General features: G+C 36.2%; 1 protein-coding gene across 2 annotated transcripts in view; it reads left to right on the top strand.

Annotated features, from left to right (window-relative positions):
* The window catches only part of GUCY1A2 (guanylate cyclase 1 soluble subunit alpha 2), a 331,166-nt gene that overhangs the window by 260,456 nt on the left and 50,667 nt on the right, over positions 1-20,043 (top strand). For both annotated transcript variants that reach the window (XM_078432697.2, XM_078432698.2), the window contains exon 7: positions 18,761-18,915. In XM_078432697.2, coding sequence (XP_078288823.1) covers positions 18,761-18,915 — 155 coding nt within the window. The remainder of the gene's footprint in view (positions 1-18,760; positions 18,916-20,043) is intronic.

Below are 20,043 nucleotides of genomic sequence, written 5' to 3' on the forward strand. Positions count from 1 at the left end.
TGTGTATATAAGGTATACATAATTAAAAAAACAAGAATAATAAAACAACTCTTATCCTTACAACTCACGCAAAGATTGGAACCAGCAGTTTAACAAGCACTGATTTAGAAAAATAAGTTCCTTTGGCAAGCTTGACCAGAAAAATGTTCAGTGGCCTATAAGTTACTTTGTTCGAAAATAAGTATTTCAGAAAGCATTTCAGTGCTAAAATGTAACAAATAATCTTAGATTACAGCCATCTGTGACTATTCCAATTCTGAATTTTCCATTACTACCTTATTTTTTTCTCAGGGACTATATTTTTACACATAATTTTATAGCAGATAAATGACGTAGCATAAGGATATTGTTTTTTATCAAATCTAGTCTGTGTTTTCTACTCTCTTTTTACCCTATCCTTCTTACTTAGCTTTGGTTAAGAAATGATTTCTGTATACAGCTCTTGTTCACAAATGAGTACACTGTCTCTTACTTTCTGTAAGAGAAAAACTGCCCATCCTTAAGTCACAGCCTAAAGAATTTTCCTCTCCCAATATTAGTTTTTCACTAACTCTAATCCCATTAAACATTTCATTGTTTGGGATAACATGTCCTTTGCCTTTTATGTTTAGGCAAACATATTTGCCTAAATATGTTGTTGGCAGTATGGAAAGGCAATTATAATATTTGATATTTAACATTTTTAAGTTAAAGATTCATTAAGTGTTCCATTTTGTCATCATGAACAAATTCAGCAAAGGTGGATAAGAGTCTTCTGAAGCTAACTGTGTGTATGTAAAGTTGAAGAATGTGAATATAAAAATATATCATTTTAATTAAAGGAAGTTGCTTAGCCATTGAAGGAGTGACTTTTCTTCCTTATCACTATAGAATAATATGCTTGGTGAAGCCATTGTAGAAAATAAACTATAATTATTCATTCATTCCATCCATTCCAGAAAGATGACTTCTGGGGATTAAAGATGTACATGGGAACAAGATTATTATCTAGAATAGGAAGCAGACTTATAAAAATAATTAGAGTACAATGTCATCAATGAACTAGTTGAAATATATAGAGCACAGTGGTACTAAATGTCATGAGGGAGAAGGGTTCAAAAGATGGGTTCCTTAAGCTGGATACTGGAGGAATGTGGAGGGAAGCTTATTCCAAAGGACAGAATAGTTGTGAGAAACCATCAAGATGTTTTCAATCTTCCAAGCCCTGCCTTAATTAATTGTTGTGATTCTGACAGGTATGATTTCCTCCAAATTTACAAAAAGAGCTAGTTCATCATTGAAGGAGTCATTTTTCCCCCTGCTGATTTTACAATGTTTGGCTGACTTGTGTCATTGTAGAAAATGGTCTCTACTTAAATTATACTGAATTTCTAAAGGGCAGTTACCACTACAAGACTGTGTATTTTTGCCCCCTTTGGTTTTCTCAGCTAAGTCTCTCCCTATGACAAAAGTAAGATTTTTTTCACCACTCAGTTTCCTGGCAAAGTTGCTTGTTTGCAAAGTCACACACCCAGCCCAGAGAAATGAAAAATTATTTTAGTCAGTCAGTTGGCAATGCTATTTATACAAATAGGTTAGGAACACTACAAAGATTTGAAAGATAGCCAAAATCTGAAATTGCAAAGCTCAGAGTTTGCATTGTGTAGTGGCAACAGTAGACAACAGACCCCACCAATTCTTTCCTCCTGACTTCAGCTCCCATATCTTTTTACCAGGTATTGAAAAGAACAGAGGTTGGGCGCTTGGGTGGCTCAGTCCGTTAAGCATCCCACTTCAGCTTAGGTCATGATTTCACAGTTCATGAGTTCAAGCCCTGTGTTGGGCTCTGTGCTGACAGCTCAGAGCCTGGAGCCTGCTTCGGATTCTGTGTCTCCCTCTCTCCTGCTTGCACTCTGTCTGTCTCTATCTCTCCCCAAAATAAACAAACACTAAAAAAACCTTAAAGAACAGAGTCATTTTTAAAAATATGAATTTGTGGTAGTATGGAGATTTTCATTTATTTGCTTATTGTATTTCCATTAGAATGCAGATGTTATAAAAGCAGAGACCTCGTCTTATTGTATTTATTCCTGTATCTTCAATACATAGAACAGTGTGAAGCGTATAGTAAGAACTCAACAAATATTTGGTTGGTGAATGAATATATACTGAAATAAATCAGTACTGAATGAAGTAAATCTTTTCTTCTAGCAATATTACTTTTTATAAACAGGAAGATGTGGTTGCATTCTTCTCAAAACCAGGGAAGCAGGGAATGAGCATTTTGTGATTTTTTTTTTAAACATTGCAATTTCAGGTATGTGGTTCATTTATTCATCTAAAATCTATTGAACATTTACTATTTCTTACACAAAAATAAATAGACATGGTCTGTCCTTTCATAGAATGTAGATTGGGATGGAGTGGCAAATGTTTAAACAAGTAAGTGCTATAATATTGATCCTTAGTATTTATACAATTTACATTCTTAGTTTGAATAGTTCACTAGTAAGTACAGAGTAGTTATACACCATAAATAGTAATTTCACTTAGACATATATTTAAATTGTCCATGAGATAGGAGTTGGGCAGGGAGCTAGTCAGTGAGCTGAGACTGTTTTTCATCATCTGCACATTCATATACACATATGTTTTGTCTCCTTCTTAAGAAACATTTTTGGGAGAAATTTATGATGCTCTGGCTTTGTGAATTTAGGGATTTCCAAAGATTAGTCTGGATTGCTACAGAAATGACCTCTTCATCTCTTCAGTAAGATTTTAAGAGTCTACTATTATTTATACAGGCTAAAGTAGAGGAGTGTACAAGAAACCAGAATAGCAAAGCGGATGGGATGATAGATAATGGCTGGTGAAGGGTGGGAAGAGGGAGGTCAAGAAAGCAGGGAAGTCTTTATTAAGAGGGAATGTGAGATGAGCGTTGAAGATTAATAGATTGAGTAGGAATTTCTCAGGTAATTAAAGTAGGAGGACAGTACAAGCAGAAGAAATAGCATATCCAAAGTGCAGAAGTGTGAAATTATTCTTTGAATTTAGAAAATGAGAAGGCACATGGTGTTTTAAGAGGAGAAATTATAAGGAGTGTCTGATGAAGCAGGGCCGTTGGCAAGGAGCCAGGCCATTAAAAAATATGAACTCTTTGCAAAGGGGTCTGGATATTAATCAGGAGGAAGTCAGGAACCATTGAGAGATTTTAGTTGGGGAGAAACTTTTTCAGAAGAATGTCCTAGAACATTTTAGAAAGTACCACCTGGAAGCTATGTATTGGAAGATTGAAGAGGAACCAAGCTAGACACAGGTAGACAAGTTGGTACATCAGGGTGGTACTCGGTAAGAGAGTGAAAGCCCCAGCTAAGGTGGGAACAACAGGAAAGGAGAGGAGAGAAGCCAGTTAAAGATTTCTAAGTGATTTCAGTTACTAAACTAAACTAAGTCTAGTTTCTGAACATGCGTTGTTTTCCTTTTTAAGAGGTCTGTGATTTTCTTTTTTCAGAAGTGTTACAGTATTTTTCTTCTGTTGAATTCTTTCTAAATGACTGGGGCAAAGGAGCAATTAAAAAATGTGACCTTAGTGCTGTGTTTAGGAGATTGAAAATTCTTCTGAGGCTTAAGAAATTAAGAATGGCTGTGGTTTCCTTCCCAGATCAAGAGACCAAAGGCATCTAATTGAGAAGCTCATATCCTCATTACATGTTCTCATCTTGCAGATGTGGGAAAATGCCAGTGTCTGGATTCTCTTTGCCAGATTCTGTGAGTCAGGTTCAGGGGACTCTCAGTGGGAAAGTCTCCAGATGGGCTGCCTCTCTCGGGACATCTCTCAAATTTGGTCTCCCATGGTCAGGATGGGCCTCTGAGTCTCTGCTTACCGCAACATGGATGTCCTTTTTGCCTACTTTCTTCTTTCTCCAGAACTTAGGCTTTGTTAAGGGACTGACTCTTGTCCTGATGGGTTTTCTTTACGTTTAAGGTCCCCTTTTTTTCATTGCCTCAAGCTTCATCACTTGCCTCCTTATGCATCACCTACTTCTTGGTTTTGTCCTGCCATTTTGCCCTGATCCACAACTCCTACGTGTGTCTGCTCTACAGTTTCAGACTGTGGACTTGGCTGTACTTTGATCATGAATCTTTTCAATATTTTGTTCCTCAAAATTATTCACCCAGCTGTTTGTCCTTCTTGCCCCATGTTTCACTGGTCAATCTGCCAAAGACACGGCATGTGGAACCACTTCAGAGCTGATTTTTCCCATTCAAATCTAACTCACATTTAACACTCCCATTCAAATGTTCATCTCACCCAAAGGAATGTATTCTTTCTTCTTTAGCCTTTATTCCAATCCATGACACCTAGCACACTAATCCAGAGTTTTGGACATCCTCATAATTCTTTTAATCTTACCTGCATTTGGTCACCAAGTCCCATCAATTTGCCACCTAAATCTCCAAGACGGCTCCTCCTCTCCATCAGCATTACCACTCATATTTCAGTAAGAACTCCTTTAACCTGCCATCTTTGTTCCTCAGCCAAAAGTCTAAAGTCATTTTCCATCCTGTAGCCCATGTCAGTACTCTGGATCAAAAATATAATCTGCTAATGTACAACTTAAGTTTTCTTGTTTACCTAATAAATTTGTATCAATCACCTATTTACAAGATAGACACGACTGAGTCTCAGCCTCTTGATAGCTTTCTTAATCACATCAAAAGTCCTTAAAATGCTTAAAACCCACAGTCTGTTCTTGCCTGCCTATTGGGGGAAAAAGGGGGAATCATACTGTGTAACATTTGCTTTTATTTGCTTCTCCCCCCCCCTCCAAAAAAAGTAATGCATAGTCCATGCATGGCTATATAAAAGGGACAGAAACAATCTGGTGTAAGAAGTTGGGTCCAATGCTGTCACTGTGAAAGTCACTGGAGATTCAGGCACTTAATTAGACATGCATGTGTCTGTTCCTGACCACCTCTTAAGTTCATAATAAAAATTGGTATCTTACCATTTCTGATGTTTGGTTCAAGGTACCCTGAAACACTTCTAAGTCCTTTCTATGAGAATATACTCTTTTTTAATATTGTGACAGAAACAAATTGCATATTGAAATGTGTTACTTTATACTAAAGAATGGTAATCTGCCATGGCTTGATTTTTGTTCTGATGATACCCGTCCCTATTTACATTTAAAGTACTTGATGTAATTTTGGTAATTGTAGGATATATATGTTCTGTTCCATATGCCAAATGGATATCACAGCTCGATGTTTTAGTGGCTAGTGTCAATAAGAAAGTGGGAACCGGCTTCATTTTGCCACGTGCCTGGCTCCCGATTACAGCCCTCACAGGTAACCCTTAGAGAGTCAGTTCCACTGGGCAGGTGCCATTGCTCCGATACAGTCACTTAACCTGACTCAGTTTCTTCTGTTTGTTCATCTTGTTGTTTTTCACTTGGTGGTAGAAGTGAAATTAAAACACATGGGGGAGTATCTTAGGCAAGTTTCTGGCAAATTACTCTTTAGTTAAATCTGCATTTTAGGGTATTTCTTGTATGAAGAGGAACAGTTGAAGAAAACAAGACACGTTTCAGATATCTAATTCAAAAGGCATAGTCATATTCTGAGGTGTTGAAAGAAATGACTTATTCATATTTCACTTCAATATTTATTGAGCCACTACTATATGCAGAAATGTTCTGGTAGGTGCTGAGATATAACAGTAAGCAAGACATATGCTACCCTTGTTTTTCAGAGATTAACACCATGTCAAAGAGATAGATAATGAAAACAAATGAACAAAACGTAGTGCCTGTTAGGGGAAATGCAGTGACTACAATTTATGCCGGGACACCTATATTCCTGATGAAAGGCTACATGGAAGAAACGATTTATAAGCTGTGGTGTGAAAGGTGAGAGGCCATCCAGATAGGTCAAGGACTGGGGAGAGCAGAGAGAGCAGCTTATGCATGGGTACAGAGCACTGATGATGGCCAAGCTGGGTGTCTGAAAATGTCCTCCAGGCAAGTGGTGGAAGGGAGTCAAATCAGGTAAAAAGCAACAATAAAGGCCCAGGGCAGTAAAGCAGTGGGGTGGTTTTAGGAATATATAGGTGACTTGGCCCCATAATAAAATATATCAAAAGAACTGTGTAGATTTTAATAGTCTTATAAAGTCACACATTAGTAAACACAAAGAATCAGAAATCCCTTTATAAATTAAAAAAAAGAAAAGTGTGGTTGAAGCTACTGAGTTCTTATCCCACATTTCACGTGCTCAGAAAATGGGGTCAAAACAAATCCGTACACATGAACTGTTCTCGGAGTTCTTTGTGTGAAGAGATTCCTTAAAATTAACATTGTGTGTGTGTGACACACACACACACACACACACACACACACACACATAGAATTGGTCTTTGATGACTGCTCTGTATACGTTCTTCATTTATCATGTTACCTTTTTGAAGAAAAAGGTTTCCTACTCTTTTTCCCGTTGCTTGCTTAGATGGCATCATCAAGTGTTGTGTTAATTAGAAATAAATATTACAAAGCCTTTCATTTCAAACTTCAGAGCTTTCTCTCAAAGCCCAGGTTAAAAGCAGAGCCCTGGTTAAATCAGATGACTTCTTCTAGTCCATGGACTCATTGATTCCTGAGAATCTATTAGCCTTTTATTTAGTGCTAGAGAATGCCATCAAAAATAAAAACATCACAGCTGGACTGAAGCAGCACTAAAAGAACAATTTTGAGGTTTGAGTTGTAATTTTAGCCCCAGTTGCTAAGGTTTTTATTTTCTTTTTGCAGCCATTAACTAGTTTCTTCTAATTTTTAGCCAGATTTGGGATGATCTAAAGCTACAACTTTATAAAGTTCTGGGATGATGTTCCTTTATCAATTACAGGACTAATATGATAAGCAGTGGCAGGACTGGGTATAAAACCACCAATTCAAGATCCCTTGTTTAAAAGGTGCTTTTCAATCTTAGTTTGCAAATATTGATGAGAGATACATAGATAAATAAGTGTCCAATGACTTGAGTTGTAAAAAAGTATAATGTAAGTATTTAGAGGAAGGGAAGGGGTGACATTTGGGCTCAGCATAGAATTTCCTTTCATTCATTCTTCTCATCAGTTTGTTTATTCAGTTGAACTTTTTAAAATTGTGTATTAAATGCAAAATTTAATGGTAAATGTTGAAGATAGGGACATGGTTTGAAACTGAAAGGTATATTAAAATAATTGTTCTCAAATATTGGGGTATCTATGGATCCTTTGAAAATCTGATAAACATGATGGATCCAACATATATGAACATCTTAAGGAGATCTGTAGATGCCTTGAAGTTTGCCTTTGGAGCCCTTAAGATTTATGAATACTACTTAATGATTTCTTAATTTCCGGTTTTGTTCATTGTTTGAATTTTGCCTCCCAACCTAAGGTAATTATTTAAACTTTTTTTATGGGGTTAACTTTGTTTTCAAACAATTTACCTTTAAAATTAATATTGGGCCAAATCTTCCAGAAACATATTGGAGTTGAGAGATCTATTGCTGATATTAAGTCAACCGGCTCAGTAAAGTGAGCATGAGCGCCATCTAATGCCCAAATGGAAAAATGTTGGTAACAACAGTAATAACATGACTAGGATATATTAACACTTGTAAAGATTAAAAAAAAAAAACAACTTTGAAAATGTGTCCTTTTATTGGTGGAGGATCAGATGATTTACATTTTAAAATAAAGTTTTTATTTTATAATAGTTATAGATTTTCAGAATAATTGCAAAGTTGGTACAAGGAGTTCCCAAATAGTCTACATCCACTTTTCTCCAAACAGTAGTATGGCACTTTTGTTATAATTAATAAACCCACATGGATGCATTATTATTAACTAAAATCTATAATTTATTCAGATTTCCTCAATTTTCCTCTACTGTCCTTTTTCTGTTCCAAGATGGCATCAAGGATAGCACATTGCATTTAATAGCCATGTCTCCTTAGGCTTAGTTATGATGATGGTTGTTGTATTTGAATTTTATTGTAGGCATTAGTTCACAGAATGTTTTTTTTAAGAATTTTTCAGAAAATAATTTCCCTTGTTTTATTCCTTTGATAATGCTATATAACTAAGCAGCTTTTGTGGAGGTTTGTAGAAATACAAATTATCATTGTGCATTTTCATCTCTAGTAATGAAAAAAAAAAAAGAATTAAGAAAGAGAAATACCAAGATGTTATGGAAGGACCAATTCGGTAGAAACCATAAGAATTATGTTTGCATTTGGACTCTCATCCTTACTAGCTGCATTCTTTAGGTCATTTACCCTTTGGATTAGGTTTCTATATCTGTGGAATAAGGTCTGTGAACCTGGAAATTCCCCAGCCCTTGTACTATGAGAAGATTAAAAAAGTATTTTCCTAGTACAAGTTAATAATCTAATGTTTCATGTTGGATATGAGTCAACACTTAGGATCTACCACCTACGCTGGTACAGTATCTCTGTATTATAGATGACACAATGTAGAGAAGTAATTTGCCCAGGATTATTGAGCAAGTAAGTGATGGGTCAGATTCTGGTCTATGACAACTTTCAGAGACAACACTGCTTTCAGCATCCGTAAGCCTACAGCGCCCTCCATCCCAGCCACCATGCTTGTCCTAGGTTTGCTCTAATGACCAACACTCCCAGATGAGGTTCTTTCTCTTGACAGTTCTATTGGCCCTAGCCATGTAGACTCTCTAAAACACTATATATGAGCCTGGGTTGCCACCCACCCAAAAACAGGTGCTGAGGTCTCAAAGAAACCTCTGTCTCTAACCAACTGAAATGTATGAAGTCAGAGGAGTATTCATAGTTCTACCCAATTTGCTAATATTTTAATTAAACATATATTCTTATTGCTTTCAAAAGTCTTCAACATACAGGAATGTTGTCTTCCAAGAGCAAGAGGGAATATTGTGTTTCCTTCTCAAAACTGAAAGGTATTATGTATGTGTGAATGCATATGAAAGTATTTACACAGCGCTGCTAAAACCATTTGCTGGGAAAGGGCCGGGCTATTTAAACGACTTGTCTCCAGCAGAAACTGAAATGATGTTCTACACTTGGTGGTTCTCAACTTTGGATGCACGTTAGAAACTCTAGAGGGAGTTACAAGTCCCACGTCTCATTCCAGACTCATTAAATCAAAATCTCTGGAAGTGAGAACCAAAACAGCAATTTTAAATCTCCCCCCTTGATTCTGATGTGTGGCCAAGAGTTCTACATTGTAACTCAAGAATTTAATTTTGTTACTTTACTTTCATTTGGGGGATAAACGTGTCCATGCTATCAATTCTTATAAAGAAAAAAAATAATGGCTTATAAAAGAAAGAGGGTAATTATTAATGTTTAATAATTAAAGTCATTAATTTTTTTTTCTTACACATCTATCAAGTCCATTGTTTTCTGAGATATAGAACTCTTTCGAGATGTAAAATGAACTCAATTTTCTCTGAAGAAATTTAGTTATCAGCAGTAAGCATGGACATCATTATAATATATGCCATTTTCTCATAGAGGAACTTTATTTGTTTTAAATAGAATGTAAGTGGAAAATCCTATATTTGCAAATTTTATTTTCAGTTTTTGTAAAATTGTAAAGTAGTAATGTTATTATCTAAAATCTTGAAAGTGATATTTGTTGACCACATGTATATTTTTTCTTAAGAAATAAGGTTTCTATCTTTCCTTAATTTTGTAAGATTTCAGGTTCCTTGAAGTAAGTGAATAAAGTCTTTCTGTCCTTCCTTTCCTCCACAATGCCTAGTAAGTGTTTGAGATTGAATTGTTACATAATAACCTTCAGAAGGAAAGGAAGGGAAGGAAGCTGAAGGGAAGGAATGGGCAAAGGGCAAAGGAGTTCTCACATTTTGCATTGTACATTTCTTTTGAGGGATTTTCTGTTCTTTGAAATTGTGCATTATTATTAAAAGGGCTCGACTTCAGGGTTATTTCTATTGAAAGGAAAGTTATTCTATTGGTTGACTTTGGTGCTTGGTCTTGAGAATAAGTTACAAATAAATAGATAAAAATATTAAAAATATAAAGAAAAACTAATGTAAATTTTTTACTTTAAATGGATTAACTTATAAATTGATGAATACACAATCCTTACTATTAGAATTCTTTGTAAATTCCTTTATGCCATTTCTACATATTTAAGCTTTTATTAAATCATTTTTTGAATCCATAATATTGTAAAGATTCTTTTAGACTAGAAATTTATTCCAGATTACCTGTTGTTAAGATCTGCATTTTGACAGAAGATGATTTTCATTAGTTAACAGAGAGAGAATTGGTCAGTAGCATTATTTTTTAGTGGTAGTCTCAAAACAGAAACTTCTAAGAGCTTTGAAGTTTTAGCAATTAACATACTTTGTTGTTAAAAAATGAGCCATTAACAAGGAGTGCCTTGTGATATTAGTTAGAAGGAAATTTCAATCTGTGCAGTTAAACAATATAGATGTATTTAGTAGAATGATTTGATAAATGTTATAGATGTGATTTGTAAAGTAAGTATTCCCTTAGTATCACAAGTTAGATAACCAAAGATTGGATGTTTCTTGAGATAAAGGTTTCTTATTCTTTTCTGCATATCAGAATGAAAAATCAAGTGCTCTTAGAAAATAGTATCAATCATCTTCTTAAATTAAAAAAAAAGCTTATCTTTTAATTATGTTATTAATCTTTATTATAATGAGCAGTTCCATATGTGTTTAAAGCATAGCACTATGTTAATGATTTATCAGTGTCTGTATTTCTAGCACAAAATGCTGTGTTTTTCAACTGCTAAATTATATGCTGGTTATTCCCAAATGCATGCATATTTAACTCAAGGAGATGAATTGTCTTAAATCAGTTTCTCCCTTTGAAAAACAATTCTTAAAGCATTTTTTTTCTGCACAAAGGTAAATTTGAGATTCTACTTCGAGGCCTTAGTAATAACACTCCTACAAATTCAGTCATATTTAAGTCTTTTATTAGCAGCAAATGTATTTAAATAATCACATACATGGTTATCAATACCCTGTGAGAAGGTTACAGTGAAGCTGAACCATAGTGCCCTCCCCTCCCCACCCCCTGCAGTCTCTGATAACATTGCCAGTGGTACCCTTTGTAGGATTCCAGGGCATGCCCTCCTAATCATCTTTTTTAAGGTCCTATCCTTCCCCACCAAAACACCATAAACAAGATTACCAACTCACTTTCTCCCCTAACTCTAAAGTACCAATTATTTAAAATGTTACCGTTTTATTTTATAAAAGTCACCATATATCTTGTGTCTGAAATTATATGTTAACATACCGGAAATGAGAACCATTTTTTTTTTTTTTGTCAAGTATTTTCTGTAAATTGAAATTTATCTATGAGTGGTACTTCTGTAATGTTCAGAGTAAACACAATGAGACATTTTGCCCAAAGTGCTATTTGTCCAAGCATATTACTTGCGACTATGACATGTTGACACCATCAGTTGGAGGCTGAGTCCCCTGATAGAAGGAAAAATGCCACATATCTACAGAGATGATTTCTCCCTGCTTTTCCTACACGTGGGGGAAATAAGGAGAAATTGTGAAAAACTACAGAGGTTTTATGAGTTGATTGTATTCTGCCTCAGCATCTCAAGCTGTTAATATTAGAAGTTAAAACATTAAGTGACATTTTCTTGTCAGGGAAATATTGGTTATTAATAAAATAATGAGACAAAAATGTGAAAATCAATTTAATTTATTTCCTTTTATTAGCGAAATAAATATTTTTTGGATGAAACTTATAATGCATGCTAATACTGGAAGAAGAATAAAGTACTTGTTTTCTTCCCTGTTTCCTAACAATGTGAGTAACGATTTTAGTGTCCTGGCTATTAAAACAGTTAATTAACTATTTTTTAAATAATTTTTAATATTTATTTATTTTTGAGAGAGAGACAAAGACAGAGCATGAGCGGGAGAGGGGCAGAGAGGGAGTGAGACACAGAATCTGAAGCAGGCTCCAGGCTCTGAGCTGTCAGCACAGAGCCCCAGGCGGTGCTTGAACTCCTGAACCCGAGATAATGACCTGAGCCGGTCAGATGCTTAACCAACTGAGCCACCCAGGCGCCCCAACTCACTATTTTTAAAAGCTTAAAATCTCAACTACATGAATCTCAGAATGATACTTAAATGCAAACACAATTACACAGATAACTGGGTCTTTCTACAGAAGTCTTTCTTCTTTTTCCTACTATAGACCTTCTATTTTAATTTGGAAATTCTGTCTTGCTCCAGCAGGACTATTTCAACACAAATTGGTATTTGATTTTCATAACTTGCTAGCTCCTAACTCCTGTTAATCATGGTTTCAGTCTGATTCGGACGTTCGGGAATTAGTCCATCTATTTACTGAACTATAAAGGGGTCCTTGACACATAAACACCACCATGGGCGCCATGAGGTATGGGAAGGGAACTTGCACGAGTGCCCCCTGTGGGCTAATTGCTCTCTTTCATTGTGCTCCTCTGGACTTGAGTTTATTTGTAAAATGAGGGGCTCAACTAATGAATCCGTGCTGCTCTCCCAACCCAAAGATTCCTTCTTGACGAAACCAGTTTTGGCTAACGGAAGTCTAACCCTATAAGCCTTCTATTTTTAGGCACCGTGGGAGAAATATTATCTTAAAATGCACTTGTTTATGTGCCTCAGCAGATGAATAATCAGTGAAGTATTAGGAGAATAACTGCATCTTTTGATGAGTGGGGACTCTGATGTTTCCCAGAGCTTTGCAGTCTTTCACACATTTCAGGTAGCTAGAGGAGATTGGGTAACAGGTATCCTAACCTCAGGATGGATCCAAAAGTTACTGTGTTTTTCAATAAATCCCTAGGGTGAACACTATTTGTTTTCATAAATGTTCTCTGAAAAGTGAAGTCTAGTGTTACGCATCAAGGCTTTGGTCTGATTAAAGCATTTATTATTTCGTGTGTGTGCTGGTCTACTAAGTACCTTTGGGTGCCAGAAGCCTGTGTAGGGCAGATTCTGCACCATTTCTCAGATTCTGCACCATTTCTTAGATTCTGCACCATTGCTACTTTGGACTGGAAAATTCTCTGTTGTGGGGAGGCTGTCCTAGGGATCTTTAGCTCAACTGAATAGATGAAAAGAATAGAAGCAGCTCCCCACCCCAGTTGTGAAAATAAAAAAAATGTCTCAAGACATTGTCAGATGTTCACTGAAGGGCACAAATGTCCCTAGTTAACAACCACTGGTTTAGTGCAAAATGACCTTCTTTAGTGAGGACATCCTGGGCAGATGGATGCCAATGTTTCTGAGTGGTTAAATTATTTAAATGATGTTAAATCTTGTTGAAAGGAATCTAAATTCATCATTGAGAGTTGAATGCATCTATTTTGTCTAACTGCTTGATGTTCCTGACATATTCTGAGTGAGGCAATCATTCCCTTCTTTACATAGGCAACACTTCTTGCTATCCTTCCCAATTTTGGGGAAATCTCAGTAAGTTGTCAAAAGAAATGCAGAAGATGGGCGCCTGAGTGGCTCAGTTGGTTAAGCATCTGACTTTGGCTCAGGTCATGATTTCATGAGTTCAAGCCCTGCATCAGGATTCAGTGCCTACAGTACAGAGCTTGCTTGGGATTCTTTCTCTCTCCAAATAAATAAATAAACTTAAGAAAAAAGAAATGAAAAGAGAGGCTGATGATTCAGTTTATAATTTCTCAATAGTATCTCCTTCCAAAATTAAATAATTCTTTGAGTTTTGTTTCATTGTATGATAGACACAATGACAGCAAATTTGTGCTATTTGTGTGGTTATTGATATTTTTGTGCATGTTTGATGATATTTTGTGCATGATGTTTTGTGCCTTCTAAGAGATAATAATTTGTTTAAATGACCATTTCTCCATCCACCCCGCCCAAGGATATCAGGGTTTTTATTGCTAGCATTTTTTAGGTTATAATAATTTTAATTCTGATAATTTCATTAAAAAAACCCTCAGGTCTTTTGACAGGAGGCAGCAGTGGAACTATACAAGCCTTCTGTGTAGTGTGTGGGGGGTGTAGAGTCTTTCTCAAACAAAACACACAGAGTAAACAGGCTGTGAGATGTATCTTGCCTCCTGCATAAAAAGATCAATACAGTGATCACAGGTCCAAACTGATAATCTTAGCATCTGAGGTGTTTTTTAGCAAGCCTTCATTACACAAAGTAATTTAGTATAAATGGGCCTCATAAAAGCAAACCCAAAGAAATATAATAATATTGCAAAATGCTTTCTGACTTGAGAGAAGGTGCTTTATAATTATCTTGTTTAGAAGGACTATTGCCATTCAGCCGTTTTCTTTCTCTTTCTCTTTCTCTTTCTCTTTTTCTTTTTCTTTTTCTTTTTCTTTTTCTTTTTCTTTCTTTTTCTCCTTCTCCTTCTCCTTCTCCTTCTCCTTCTCCTTCTCCTTCACCTTCACGTTCACCTTTTTAAATCCAAATAGATAATCGCTCATCAGAACCAGGCCTGTGGGGCACCTGGGTAGGGTAGTTCAGTTAGTTAAGCATCTGACTCTTGATTTTGGTTCAGGTCATGATCTCATGGTCGGTGAGATGGAGCCCCATGTCAGACTCCATGCTGACAGCACAGAGTCTGCTTGGGATTCTCTCTTTTCCTCTTCCTCTGCCCCTCCCCTACTTGTGTGAGCACCTCTCTCTGTCTCTCAAAAAAAAAAAAAGAAAAAGAAAAAAATAGGCTTACATTTTTCAGACAGGTTTCTTAAAAAAAAAAAAAAAAGTATGGGGCGCCGGGGTGGCTCAGTCGGGTAAGTGTCTGACTTTGACTCAGGTCATGGTCTTGCCATCTGTGAGTTTGAGCCCCACATTGGCCTCTGTGCTGACAACTCATAGCCTGGAACCTGCTTCAGATTCTGTCTCCTTCTGTCTCTGCCCTTCCCCACTCATGCTCTGTCTCTGTCTTTGTCTCTGTCTCTATCTTTCAGAAATGAACAAATGTTGACAATTTTTTTTAAAGTACTATCTATTTCTGCTTCCACTTAAAATGGAATAACAGACTGGATTTATACTTCTACCTTAAACAATTAAAAATCTGGAGGAAAAAGTACAATAGAACAGTTTTTATGACACTGGCCACTAGGCAATAGAAAACAGTGATCCCTGAGAGATAGGAAACAAATAAGATGAGACATAGGATTTCCCTGGTATGTTGCTTTGGGAATATCCAGACTGTGGTGCAAGGAGAAGCAAACCAGGAGGCATCGAACAAATTCCTGTAGTCAGAGAGGTGGAGCTCAATCTGGGGAGACCAAGGAAGCTGGAGGTCACAGACAGGGAACCAGTAAGGAGAGAGTTGCACAAAGACCACCAGCATTCTTCCAAGGAGCTCCCTATATGTTCTGCACAACATTGATTATTGTTTCTATGTGAGAAGATTCCCTTGGCTCAACAGGGAAAAACACCTGGAAGGACTAGAGGAAAAAGTTCCTGGCACTCACAAAGGACCTGGAAAAAATTGCCTGTTCCCATCGGGAAGACCTGAGAACCTCATAAATCATGGGCACTGGGTACAGTACTCCGGGTGTTCTTGCCTCAGTAGTGGAGAATAATTAGCCCTACATGAAATACTGCTCAAGACTTGCCTAACAAATCCTAAAAAGCAAGACTTGAAAAGACCGAATTGTTTCCAAGGAACTTGACTACATCCATAGACAGAACTCAAGAATATGTACAAACATATAAAAAATATCCCCACTCAACAAAGTCAAATTTGTGATACTGAACATTCAACCAAAAATTACTAGCTTGCAGCAAAGCTGAAAAATATTACCCATAATGATGAAAAAGACCAATCAAAACTGAAATAGACTAATAGATGTTAGTATTAGCAGACAAGTTTTAAAATAGTTATTTTAACTAAATTCCATATGTTCAAAAGTTAATTTGATGCCTGAAAAAGAAAAATCCCAAATTGAACTTCTAGAGAGGAAAATTACAATGTCTGAGATTAAACATGCAGTGGATGGGGTTAGCAAAAGATTAGACATTACAAAAGAAGAGATTAATAAATCTGAAGACGTTATAATAGAAGTTATCCAAAATAAACAGAAGAAGTAATGTAAATGATTAAATTATCTGTCTTCCATGGAAATACTGCAAGTATCCCAATATGCATATAATTAGAGTTTCTGGGATAGAGGGGTGTATAGAAAACATATCTGAAGAAGAAACAGCTGAAGTTTTTCCTAATCTGAAGAAAACTACAAACTCACAGATTCAAGAAACTCAACAAATCCCAAACACAAGAAGCATGAAGAAAACATCAAGGAAAATCATAACTAAATTCTGCAGGGGGTGCCTGGGTGGCTTACTTGGTTATGCACCTGACTTTGGCTTAGGTCATGATCTCACCGTTCATGAGTTCAAGCCCCACATTGGGTGATCTTCAGCCCTGCTTTAGGTGAGCTTGGGCTCCATACTCTCTGTCCCTCTCTCTCTCTCCCTCTCATTCTGCACATTGTGGGATTCTCTCTCTCTCTGCCCCTCACTCACTTGTGCAGTCTCTGTCTCTCTCAAAAAAAAATAAATAAGTTTATTAATTAAAAAATTATTTAAATAAATTTTGCAAAACTAGAAAAAGACAAAGATCTAGTACGTATGAAGGAGTTAATATAAGCACGACAGCAGTGTTCTCATAGGAAACGGTATACAGGAGGAGATGATGGAACAACATCACTAAAGCACTAAAAGAAAAAACTGTCAATCTAGAATTCCATACCCAACAAAAATATCTGTCAGATAGGGAGGCAAAATAAAAACGTTTTCAAACATACAAAAGCTGAAAGAATTCATCATCAGTGGACCTACAGTTAAAAACATGTTTGAAGAAATCTTTTAGGCAGAAGGAAATTGATAGAAAATGTAAGTCCGAATCTACCCAAAGGAATGAAGAGCACCTTAAATGGTAACATCATGACCCTTCCCTTGAGCTTGCACTATCTATCTTGCCCCATCATGACTTGGAACATGGGAGTGCTCCTGACTCAGCTTCAGGTTTTCCAACAAGGAATATATGATGATGCATGAGGAGGAACACAATGATAAGACCTGTCCCTGACCAAACAGAGCTTCCTGACAATCTGGGCCACTCACCTGGGAACTGTTACTGAGAGACTAATAAAAGTCTATACTTTTTAGGATTTCTGTATTTTAGAGTATTACTTATACTGCACATTGACCTTTACCTTAATTAAAACAATTATTTTTAAAGCTGTAAAGTTGTGCCTTTTAAATTAAGATCTTTACTCTACTTGGAATTTTTTTTCCAACATGAAGACACAGTTGATCTGTAGCATCCTAATGGAAATGCTGTCTTTTTTTCACTCATCTGAAATGCCAACTCTATTATATATCAATCACCTGTATATACATGGAAGTCTTCCTTGACTTCCTCTTCTGTTAGTCTGTTTATATATATATACTGGTGTATGTTCACACTAATAGGGAAAATTTTTATTCTTTATAAATATAAAATTATTTATAAAGTTATTCTTTATAAATATATATAAATATAAAAAAAGAATAAAGAAAAATCTTTATTCTTTCACCAGTGTTGGATTTCAAAATAAATGTTAGAATCACTTTTTAAAAATTAGATGAAGAGGTTATTAAGAGATGCAGCTATATCACAATGATTTCAGCCTGTCTTATCAATAGTTGATGTATGCAGGAGTCTCCAGTTCTCTGACAAAGGTTAGTCTCAGAATGACTTTTTGTCCTCACAACTATAGGGACAGAAGGAGACATGGTAGTGAAGGAGTGACACTTTACTTACATAGTAGCTCCTAGGGGTCAGATTGCTTCCCTCTCTTCCACATTCCCCTGGGACTAAGGATCCCATTCCCCACTTGGTCAACATTAGCTTCAGCTATTTTGGTGTAGACCATGTACATGCAACTTCATTGCTGTAATCACACTGAAGTTTATATTGACTTCACACTGCGGACTCCTCCAAGGCATGGGACAGACTAACAGTTATCAGATTCACAGAGTATAAAATATACAGCCCTTAATTTATTTTTCAGGGTTTTCAATAGATACTTCTTGACTGGCGCAAGGGTTAAATTCTCTATAACTCCATTTTAATACAATGTTGCAGAGTTTTGACACTCTTATTCAACTTATTCAACATTTATCACTTATTTTCAACTTATTCAACATTTATCACTTACCATTGAGGGCCTACTTTGCCCTAGGTATAATATTAAGTATTGAATATTCAGCAATAAGAAAAAAGATATGGATACTTCTCTCCTAGGACAACCCAACATTTAACCAAAATAAACAGAAATATACATATTTAATTTATAATTGTGCTTAATTTTATGAAGCAAAAAATAGGGTTGTATGTGAGAGTAAATGGAGGGCAAATAATAAGTTTTTTATGTGTTAGAAAATGTGTACAAATGAAAGGTGATCTGACCTGTAGTATAACCAGATTTCTGTAGCTAATTAAATACAATTTTTTCCTATAATTTCTTATTTATTCCATGGTATTCATGTTCACTGCCACTATAATGGTCCAGATATCAGGCTCACAAAGATAACCAAGACCAACTTTCTGTCTTTGAGGAGATCCTAGTTCAGTGGTTTACATAATTAGCAGTAGTACCTCTCCTTAAAAGAATTGCATACCAAAAGAAAAACATAAATATATCCTTTTCATTTTTCTTTCTTTTTCTTTTAGATGAGGATAGGCATTCACTCAGGTTCTGTGCTCGCTGGAGTTGTTGGGGTAAGAATGCCACGATATTGCCTGTTTGGAAATAATGTCACTCTGGCCAGCAAGTTCGAATCAGGAAGTCACCCTCGGCGCATCAACGTCAGCCCTACCACTTACCAGTAAGTGTTCTCTGGCCTCCACCCCCTCCTGTCGTTGACATTGCCTTGAGCCGATATCCTGTCATTTGTGAGACCCTGTATTTTTTGTGTTTGATCCTTTCATTCTCTGAGGTAATATGAATAGATGCACCCAGTCTGAAAGATAGCAACTGTGACACAAACGTTTATTTGCACCATGAGCAAGTGCATGAAGAGCCTGACTTGGCTGAGAGGAAACACAGGTTTGTCATTTTCCACAGTCATTGTCCTTCTGACAAGAGAACAAATGTTAAGTGGCTGCATCACACAAGAAGTCTTCACATTTCCAAAATGTTCCTCAGTATTTATAAAAGCCAAAGGAATGAGATAGAAAAGACATTTTGTCTACATTTATTCTTTGGAATAATTAAGATAAAAACTCTCTAAAGATAAATATATACTGGGCACAGAGTGAAACTGCAAACTCTATTTATTCTTAAAGGTCATATTTGTTAACTCGATACATACAGCTGACAGCTGAACGTATCTGTATTTTGTGCCTGGTAGATGTCCCCTCACCCACTAGATACTAAACTCCACAGGGACAGGGAGGATCTCTGCTTCAGCTCATTATTATCTTCCCAGAACTTACAAAACATGTTTGGCACATAATCACTGTATAAATATTTATTGAATTATTGAAAAATTCATTGACAGGGTGGACTTCTCTAGAGTAAGAAAACATGACTATCTCCTACATGTTAGACTTTGGCTTTACACTAGGCATCTGTGTGCAAACTAATTTAGTGCCATGATTTGGATAACTAGGAAATCGTATGGTAAAACTGTAGAGTGGAAACAGTGGCCATTGATTCGCCTTTATTTTATTATTTATTGTTTACTGAAGTATAATTAATATACTTCAGTTTCAAATGTGTAACATATTGCTTTGACAATTCTATACATTCCTCAGTGTTCACATGATAAGTGTAGTCAACATAAGTCTTCATAAAATGTTTTTATACTATTATTGACTATATTCCCTCTGCTGTAGTTTTCATCCCTGTGACTTATTTATTTCACATTGGAAGTTTTATCCTTCTTAATCCTCTTTATTTTACCCATTCCCCCACCCACCTTCCTTCTGGCAACCACCAGTTTGGTCTCTGT

The sequence above is a fragment of the Panthera onca genome, chromosome D1 (assembly GCF_046562875.1).
Source record: "Panthera onca isolate mPanOnc1 chromosome D1, mPanOnc1 haplotype 2, whole genome shotgun sequence".
Taxonomy (NCBI): domain Eukaryota; kingdom Metazoa; phylum Chordata; class Mammalia; order Carnivora; family Felidae; genus Panthera; species Panthera onca.